General features: G+C 42.1%; 1 protein-coding gene across 4 annotated transcripts in view; it reads left to right on the top strand.

The window, feature by feature from the left end:
• The window catches only part of LOC109966240 (early activation antigen CD69-like), a 58,343-nt gene that overhangs the window by 42,192 nt on the left and 6,034 nt on the right, over nucleotides 1-10,117 (top strand). The window contains exons 1-2 of one of the 4 annotated variants that reach the window (XM_020610944.1): nucleotides 5,128-5,292; nucleotides 6,797-6,901. The exons of 2 other annotated variants lie outside the window; for them this stretch is intronic. In XM_020610944.1, the coding sequence (XP_020466600.1) occupies nucleotides 5,214-5,292; nucleotides 6,797-6,901 (184 nt within the window). In that variant the 5' untranslated portion in view covers nucleotides 5,128-5,213. Of the gene's footprint in view, nucleotides 1-5,127; nucleotides 5,293-6,796; nucleotides 6,902-10,117 lie in introns of those variants that run through there. One more of the 4 variants, XM_020610945.1, reaches the window with a different exon arrangement.

The raw sequence follows: 10,117 nt of genomic DNA, 5'->3' as shown, positions 1-10,117 counted from the left end.
GCTCTTGGTGATGATCTGGCTGAGGGGGTTCAGGCCTATGCAGAACAGCAGTGGGGACAGAGCATCTCCTTGGTAGATACCACACTTGATGTTGACTTGTGCAATTGGCTTGAAGTTGGCCTCTAGAGTTGTTTTCCACATTCCCATTGAGTTCTTGATGAAGGCTCTTAGAGTCCTGTCGATGTTGTACAGTTCCAAGCATTCTGGGATCCATGTGTGAGGCATTGAGTCACAGGCTTTCTTGTAGTCAATCCAGGCAGTGCACAGGTTGGTATGCCTGGTCTTGCAGTCTTGAGTGAGTACTTTGTCAACCAGTAGCTGGTGTTTTGCTCCTCTCGTGTTACTACCAGTTCCTTTCTGGGCCCTGCTCATGTACTGAGTCATGTGCCTGCCCATCAGAGCCGCTATGATGCCTGACAGGAGTTTCCATGTTGTGCAGAGGCAGGTTATTGGGCGGTAGTTGGATGGTACTGCACCATTCTGAGGGTCCTTCAGGGTCAGGACTGTCTGACCTTTGGTGAACCACTCAGGGTGGGTTCCATCCATTAGTAACTGGTTCATTTGTTCTGCCAGGTGCTCATGGAGTGCAGTTAGCTTCTTTAACCAGTAGGTGTGGATCATGTCAGGGCCTGGTGCTGTCCAGCTCTTCATACTTGAGACCCTCTCTTGAATGTCTGCCATTGTGATGATTACTGGGTCTTATTCAAGGAGGTTGCTGTGGTCTGCTCTCAGGTCCACCAGCCATTGGGCATTGTTGTTATGTGATGCTTCCTTCTTCCATATTTTCTTCCAGAATTGCTTGTACAGTCTCCAGCCTTGGTGGGTCTGCTTTCACGTTATTACCCTGTCACTGAGAGTACACCATGGATGGCTCAGTGGATAACATTCAGTTTATTCTCCTGGCTTCAGCCTCCCTGGTGTACCTCTTCAACCAGGTGGCCAGGGCTGTGAGTCTTTGCTTGACAGTCTCTAAGGCCTCAGGTATGGACAGTGTGTTGTATTTCTTAGGTACCCCTTTCTTCATCACGTCTTTCTGCAATTCCGATAGCTGGCTAACTTCTCTCCTTGTTGCCTTGATCTTGGCCTCCAGCCTCCATCTCCATGGAGGATACTGCTCCTTGTGGCCTTTGTTGAACTTATAGCCAAGCATCTCAAGGTCCACGGTCACTGTGGTGTATAGAAGCCTGTTGGTCTCAGTGATGGTCATAGTAGAGATTGCTATAGTGCTGCATTCACATCCTCTAGTAGACTTTCAGAAAGCACTTCACTTAGTCTTGGTAACTGGCCACGGAGGTTCCAGGAGTCCATCTTGGTCGTGATCTTTAATATCAGGTCAGCTGCTCTTGCAATAAGCTCATCTGGGCTTGTAACTGGGGTTTGGTACCCAATCTCTGATTGTGGAGGTGATGATATCTCCCCCCTGACCTGTTGTCCTGGCTCCCCCTTGCTGTAGCATTTGTGTTGTACTTCATCAATCTGTAGTTGTGATAGCAGGTGCTTCTAGCGGATGTTAGAGCACTGAGCTACTAGTTGTTTTGATGTTAGTCTAGATGTTGGGTTTCGAAGTATCCATAGGTCCCACATCCTCCGTATGCAATCCCTCTCGCTGGGGTTACTTGTGTAGTAGCATTCCAATAGTTCCCTGTTCTCAGCTCCTGTCCATGAATGTCTTGTTCCAGTAGCCCATATGTGTGTGTGTGTGTGTGTGTGTGTGTGTGTGTGTGTGTGTGTGTATATATAATAGCATCCTGCAAAGAAAGACAATGAAGCTTCACAGATAACAGATGTTTTGTATTTAGAGCTGTTTAGTCAGTTTATATTTCCCTGCAGCATTCTGTAGCATATTTTGTATTCTAATATCATTGATTATGCTTGTAAGAACTTGTAAACATTAATGAAGTTATACACTGTATGATTCCATGTACTACGGTGTGACTTTTTCACATTTGGCCAGTGAGTTTGTTTCAGCAAAGTTTTATTCTCTTATAAAATGTTTGTGCAACCACATAATAAGTTGAATGTGTGTATTTGACTTTATTTTTAGCTTAGTATCTTATTGCTACATATTTTCAATAATATTTCATTTAACCTTTATTTAATTAGGTAAAATCCCTTTGAAGCTAAAATATGAAAGCTTTCTTTCTTACCTCTGTCCATTTGTTAGGGACAGACAGACAGACAGCAGAGAAGTGTCCTGTGATCTGAGGTTATAACTGGAAGAAGAAATAAGTTAGCAAATGTATGAGAGATGTCTGATTTGAACAGCTTTATAAATAAAAATATATCAACTCCTGGTTGGCTCACCATCTGGTTTAAGTTCAAAACAAATTTTAATGTAATGTGCTGCAGATGTTGGACTCTTATATTGCTATAAAAATAACACACTCTCCTCTATAGCATTAATGCAGTGTTATGCCGGGTTCAGACTACATGATTTAAGCCTGACACGATGGACGTATAGCGTCAGAACTTACAAACGGTGTTGGACACGACAATCGATCATTTTATTTTGTGTTGAAGAGAGCAGAGAATTAGACAGCTGCAGACAGCATTATGAGCCTAACGTATGATTTTATAAATGATTTTTCCCAGTGGGACGTACTGTTGTATGTGTATATTCCTGCAGTAGAAAGTGTGTGAAAAGGGGGAAATCAGTAGACACATCCCTATAAAAGAGGAAGTGCAGGCAGAGATATCTGAGTGTCTGTAAGAATAGAAAAAAGAAAAGAAAAGAAAAGAAAGAAGAAGCACTGAGTTTACTGAAAAGGAGATTAAAATATAATGGCTTCATGTATAAAGTAAAGTAAAAATTTGTTAATCAATAATCAATGATTAATCAAGTGTTGAAGTTATTTTGTATTCAGAATAATATAGTGATCCTTTTTTAAATGAGATGTGTTAACAGCTGCAAATTGTATTTTTTGTAAATATAATCTCTTGTGGAAAATAAAATCCAAATTTCATTTTTTATTGTGTCTGTCATAGCAAAAATCTGTAATTAAAGAAAAAGACTGAGGCCCTCTCTCTAGCTGTTATGGTTGGGTCCCCTCACCAGGGGGTGAGGGAGAACAAGAGGTAGGACTCAGGATGCAGACCCAGGTGCTAGTAAAAAAAAAGGTGGTTTATTGGAGAAAAGCAAACAAAGTACTGAGTATATGTATAGTCCATTAACCAGAGTAGGGCAGTGATGACTGAGGAGACCAGGACGGGCAGGTGAGTAGACAGGAGGACTGTAGGGAACAGGAGAGTCAGAGGACCAGGATGACAAGGAACCCAGGAGAAGACCAGGAGGGACGAGAAGACCAGGAAGACGGGCAGATGAACCGGCAGCAGGAGGGATGCTTGAACCAGGAAGACGAGCAGATGAGAATCGGAGTGAATGATTCAACCAATTTGCCCATGTGTTTTCATCTGTCAGCCTTGTATTTTCAGATGTCAGTAGAGAAGACAAATTAAAATTTGCATCAAAACCTTTTCATTGCTACACATAGAGAATGTTTGATCAGATTTTCTATTGCACTGAAAGATTTAAAGAGTATACATCTGGCAATTGTCAGGATTCCACCTTGGTCATCACACATAATGCTCAAAACTCATTGTTTTCCCTACCATTAGGATGTGCCATATTACGCTGTGCCATCAAGAGCATCCTGACTAGCTGTATCAAGTCTGGTATGGAAACTACTCTGTCTCCAACTGCAAGGAGATGTGGTGGGTGGTGAAAACTGCCCAAAGTATCACAAGGACTCCACTTCCAGCCACTGAGGGTGTCCACGGGGAACGCTGTCTCTGACGTGCTTGCAGCATTCTCAAGGACTCCTCTCACCCTGCTCACTAACTGTTTGACCCCCTACCCTCTGGGAGGCGCTTCAGGAGGCTCCAGACCAAGACCAGTAGACTCAGGAACAGCTTCTTCCTCAATGGCTGTCTCCTTACTGAACTCTGTCCCCCACTGGCTTCTTCTGTACCACTACACACACCTCACCCCTACTCATCGTTCCTCCAGGGACTAATACAATACACTTTTGTTACCTGTAACACTGACGTGACCTGTTAATTTGCACATACTCACAGAATACTGGTCTGTTATCCATTTTCACACTGTACAGTACACATGCAGATATTGTCTATTTATCTTTGCACTATTTACTTCCATTGAACTGTTCACACATGTTCACTATTTCATTCCATTTCATCCCATTGCACTAATGCTTTATAAGCTGACTGTACCTTATCTATTATTTGTAATTTAAACCCATAAAGTCTGTTGTATATTGTACATTACCTTATTTAACTAACTGTAAATATCAACTGTACATATCTACTGGTAAATTAGTTCTGACTGTACACACTGTAGATACTGCGCACTCTGCACTGCTGTTATTGTACTTCTGGTTAGATGCTAAACTGTATTTCATTTCCTTGTACACAAGTACAAGGAAATGAAATACAATGAATGAGTAATGACAATAACGTTGAACCTAATCTAATCTAGGGTGCCCCACCCCCCTTTGAAGGTCAAGTTAATTTTATTTTCTTTATAGCGCCAAATCACAACAGAAGTCATTTAAGGTTACCTTTCCTATAAAACAGGTCTGTACCTTGTTCTTTTATTAAACAAACTAAATAGCCTTATGTTATTTATCCAATTTACACAACAGCATGTCATTTCTGTTTCTACATGGTCACGCGCACGGCTTAGTTCCGCCTTGATGTGCGTGCACACACACACAAACAAACACACAGGCACACGCGCACACACACAGATGAGCACACTCACACCAGAAAACAGAGAACGCGCGTTAGAAAATATGTCTGGACGATAAATGGGCCAGACGTTTCTGACTTCCCATATCAAGAGGCTCTGGGAATGTTTTTCTAGAAGCCCAGAAAGATACACTACAGTGACAAAAGCTGCACACTTTGTGGCTAATTGTCATAAAAAGAAATGTTCTGATGTTTAGTTCAATGTTCAATTCAAATAGTTGTTCAGTTGTTCTATTGACTGCTGTCATAAAAAAAACACCATGATGAACACCATGATTCCTGTAAGTGTTTGTGTCGGTGTCCGTCTGTCCCGCCCCCCACATAAAAAAAGTGTTTTTCCTGCACCTTTGTCTGCATGACAAAAAAGTTACACAACCTCACTAAGAAGTTGACTAGCCAGGTAATAGTCTACAAATAGAAACTCAGAGAAACAGAAGAGAGCAGCCATGGAAATGCAACAGATCCCCACAGAGAAGGGAAGAGATGAAGCAAATGAAGAACCCAAGCTGGAGGTCAAAACTGAAGGTATAAGTAATTTAATTAAGTAACACTTAAAACTACAGATAATATACACAGAATCAGAATCAGCTTTATAGGCCAGGTGTGTTGGACACGAGGAATTTGAATCTGGTACAGTGTATGTACATATCCTTATGTGAGGCAGCAATGGGCAAATAAACAATATAAGGCTGAGAGAACAGAAAGGAAAGAAAGTAATGTGAAAACAATGAATGTGCATTAGGAAAGAAAAAACAAGTACTTAAAAATAGAGACCTGGACATACACACAGTCTAGATGCATTTTACGAATCTATATGTACAAGGTAAATTTACAGGCATTGCACTGAGGGTTAAGGTCCAGTCATACCGTCGTGGGTTGTGTTAATCAGTGACGGGAAGAAACCGTTCTTGTGCCTGGTTGTCTTGGCACACAGTGACCTGTAGCTCTGTCCAGATGGGAGTAGTTCAAGCAGATTGTGTCCAGGGTGTGAGGGGTCTGCAGAAATCTTCTCCGCCCTCCTTTTGACCCGTGAGGTGTACAGGTCCTCCATGGAGGGCAGGCTTGCACCAATGACCTTTTCTGCAGTCCTGACTGTCCGCTGAAGTGGTAAATGGTCTTATACTTGTATAGCACCTTTCTATGCTTTTACAGCACACTCAAAACGCTTTCACATTATTCGGCCATTCACCCATTCGCACTCCGAGCACTCCAAGCACTCACGCATTCATACACCGGTGACATCACTGGGAGCAACTGGGGGTTCAGTGTCTTGCTCAAGGACACCTCGACATGTTGACTGGACAAGCCGGGAATAGAACCGCTAATCCTCCGGTTAGGAAACGACCCGCTCTACCTCCTGAGCCACAGCCGCCCCCTAAGTCTATACTTGTTCTGCTTGGTTGCTGAGCCAAACCAGACAGTGATGTGGGTGCAGAGAACGGACTCGATAATTCCTCTGTAGAACTGTATTAGCAGCTCCTGGGACAGGTTGAACTTCCTGAGCTGGTACAGGAAGTACATCCTCTGCTGTGCCTTTTTGATGATGGTCCTGATGTTTGACGTCCACTTCAGGTCCTGAGAGATAGTGGAGCCCAGGAATGTCTAGGTCTGTAGTTGTTCAGTCCACTGATGGAAGTGTTCTTGGGGACTGGGATGATGGTGGAGCATTTAAAGCAGGAGGGGATTTCACACAGCTCCAGTGACATGTTGACGATAAGTGTAAAGGTGTGAGCCAGCTGATTGGCACTTTCAGGCAGAAGGGGTCACACCATCAGGGTCTGGTGCCTTTGTGATCTTTTGTTTTTTTTAAAAGGCCATGCACATCATTTTCACAAATCATTAGAGGTGGGGGGCTGGAGGGAAAGTTGGTAATTGTCGGGGAAGTGGCTGCTGGGTCTGAGGTGGGGAGGGTGACAATAAAGTTGAGTCTTATCTAATCTAATCTTATTAGCAGTACAGTGAATGCTTGAAAGCAAATATCAGTTGTTTTATGTGTCTTGTTAAAATGTGTCTATGTATGTTTGTCCAGCTTTAGAGGAAGTAAAATCAAGGAAGTACAAAAAACTACAAAGTTCATCTGAGGACATCTATTCTGGAACCTGCTTTGGCAGTGCGCCATTGAAGCCAATAGCAGGTACACTTTTATTTAAAATATGAGTCATCTGTTCAGTGATCCAGTGATCCACACAAAGACTGTTTCAGGATGTCTCATAGCAGTACACCATGTCTGATGAAAAAGAAAACTGGTTTTTCTGTTTGTTTTTTAATAAAAACATTACAAATATTTTTAACTGCTTCATTATATTTCCCATTAAGTAAATTTCAATTTAAATTTAAAAAGCATTTCTTGCACTCCTTGCCTACATTACTGACAAATGTGTTTCATCATTACAGTCTCCATAATAAGAATTTATGACTTCCTTCTTAGAAAACAGTCAAAACGAAAGACACAGACAAATCACTATGATTCCAATGATAATTTATTAATACAAAAATATCAATAGGCAGCAGATGGGATAGAGATCACCTTCCCTGCAAAAAATTAAATAAAAGAATTGTCTACAGAGTCAGTCAGTCAAACAGTCAGTCATCTCCTGTCTCCCCCTCCCCGGCCAGCTCCTTGTTTGGTCCTTTGTCTCTCTCTTGCCTCTCGTCTTCCTAGCTTTTTATGTGCCTGACAATGTCTTGCTCTTACGACAATTCTCAAAGATGACCTTGTTTACTGAGTCAACAAAGAGGACAAGTTGTCAGAACAGGTTATCAAGATGTGAACCTGGCCCGTTTATGGTCTCCAGGCACCAAAACTTCCTAATGGTTCAAAGATCAGATTTTGCCATGTTATATAAGCACTTAACTCACCCTTATCAAATCAAATCAAATTTATTTATATAGCACTTTAAAAACAACATCCAGTTGACCAAAGTACTTTACATATACAGAATAAAATCACAATAAATGACTAAAATAAAATAGATTTAGTGCAAAAATACTTTAATCACATATTTATAAAGTGATGTTTCAAATCTGCATAAATGGCGACTGTATGTTCTGTCTCTGAACAGTGTTTGACATAAACACTGTTCTTAAATGAACTCAAGGAAGAATTCCTGACTGCTGTTTTGAAGTACAGAGTCAGTCGCCTCCCACAAAGACAACAACATCCTAAAGTTTGCGGACGACACCGCAGTGATAGGTGTCACATCACTGGTGGGGACGAAGCAGGCTACAAGACGGAGGTGTCATGGTGCACAGACAATAATCTCAGTCTAAACAGGAACAAGACGAAAGAGATGATAGTGGACATGAGGAAGGAGAGGAGATCTCATCAGCCACTGTTCATCTGGGGGATCGAAGTGGAGAGGGTGAGCAGCTTCAAATACTTGGGCATCCACATCAGTGAGGACCTCACTTGGACACTTAACACCACACAGCTGGTCAAGAAGGCCCAACGACGGCTGTACTTCCTGACGAGGCTGAGGAGGTTTGGCATGCTGCCTAGGATCCTCAGCAACTTCTACAGCTGCACCGTTGAGGACATCTTAACCAGCTGCATCACTGTCTGGTATGGCAGCACTACTGTTATGAACTGCAAGCGACTGCAGAGAGTGGTAAAGACTGCAGAGAAGATCACCAGGACTCCACTACTCTCTCTGCAGAGCATTTACCACCGCAGGGTGCGTAGGAAAGCTGCCTCCCTCCTCAAGGAGCCTACCCCCCAGCATGGACTGTTTTGTTTATACCCCTTCCCTCCGGTCGGAGGCTCAGAAGTGTGAAATGCAGGACCTCTAGACTGAAAAACTCTTTCTTTCCGACATCAGACTCCTAAACAGCTGACTCAGGATCTACCTCATGTAATTCCATTTGTACTGTTTACATAGTCATTTTGCACATGCATAGTTGCACACTCACTGCTGAGTATTTACACTCCATGGCTCCCACGTAGCATATATTCTCTCTGCACTATATTGTGTTCTTGTTGTATTTTTATTTGCTCCCTTCACTTGCTGCTTTAAAGTGCTTTAGATTTGTGATTTTTCTGCCTATTTAGATTTGTGTTATTGCTCATCTACTTTATATTTCTTGTATTGTGTGGCATTCTTATGGACGGCAAAGTAAGAATTTCATTGTACAGGGAAACATATTTCCTAACTGTGCATATGACAAATAAACACTTTGACCTTGACCAGGCTCACAGTATCTGTCAGTGTTTGTTTCACTCTCTCACACATTCATTCCTAAAGAGAGAGACCAAGGGAGATAGAGTTAAAGTTTAGCAAAGTTCAAGGACAATTTGAGCACTGTTCCCCATGAATTATTTAGGAATCAGTGAAGGCCATGTTGCTATGGTGACAAGACATATGAGGGGGAGGGGGGTGTCTTAAAACTGCGCAGTTATAGGCAGACGTGAATCAGCAGGACAGGCTCAATAAGGTTCCTCACAAATCCCAGGACAGTTTTCTCCACGTACATCAAATTTTGTTGCATTTATGGTGAGGATAAGAAAGATGAAGTCAAGGAAAACTTGTCATCCAACTTATCAGTTGAACTGGATGAGGAGAAAGGTAAGCTGGAGCTGATAACTGTCACATCCCTCAAAACACAGGCCGAGGTGGTGGCGTGGCAGCGATCTTTGACTCAAGCCTATTAATCAACCCTAGACCTAAACATAGTTATAACTCATTTGAAAGTCTCACCCTGAGTCTCTCACACCCAAACTGGAAAACTCAAAAGCCTGTTCTGTTTGTTATTGTATACCATCCACCTGCTCCTTATTCAGAGTTTTTAAGTGAATTCTCAGACTTTCTGTCTGATTTAGTGCTTAGTACAGATAAAATAATCATAGTAGGCGACTTTAATATTCATGTAGATGCCGACAATGACAGCCTCAACAATGCATTCTGTTCATTATTAGACTCAGTTGGCTTCTCTCAAACTAAATAAACCCACTCACTGTTTTAATCACACTCTCGATCTTGTTCTGACATATGGCATCGAAACTGAACACTTAATAGTTTTTCCCCATAACCCTCTTCTGTCTGACCATTTTCTAATAACTTTTGAATTTCCATTAATGGATTATACTCTATGTGGGAAACAATTCCACTACAGCAGATGTCTATCTGGCAATGCTGTTACCAAGTTTAAGGAAATAATTCCATCTTTATCTACTTCAGTGCCGTTTGCCAACACAGTGGAAGGAGGCCACCTTAACCTTACTCCCACACAAATCGATAATCTTGTTGATAGTACTGCAGCCTTCCTGCGTAATACACTTATACCATTGCCCCTCTGAAAAGGAAGGCAGTGAAACAGAGAAGGCTAGCCCCATGGTACAGCTCGCAGCTCCGCT

This window comes from Monopterus albus, unplaced genomic scaffold (assembly GCF_001952655.1).
Source record: "Monopterus albus unplaced genomic scaffold, M_albus_1.0 scaffold107.1, whole genome shotgun sequence".
NCBI classification, from domain to species: domain Eukaryota; kingdom Metazoa; phylum Chordata; class Actinopteri; order Synbranchiformes; family Synbranchidae; genus Monopterus; species Monopterus albus.
The sequence above is the reverse complement of the archived record's forward strand: the minus strand, read 5'-3'. Positions and strand labels throughout refer to the sequence as shown.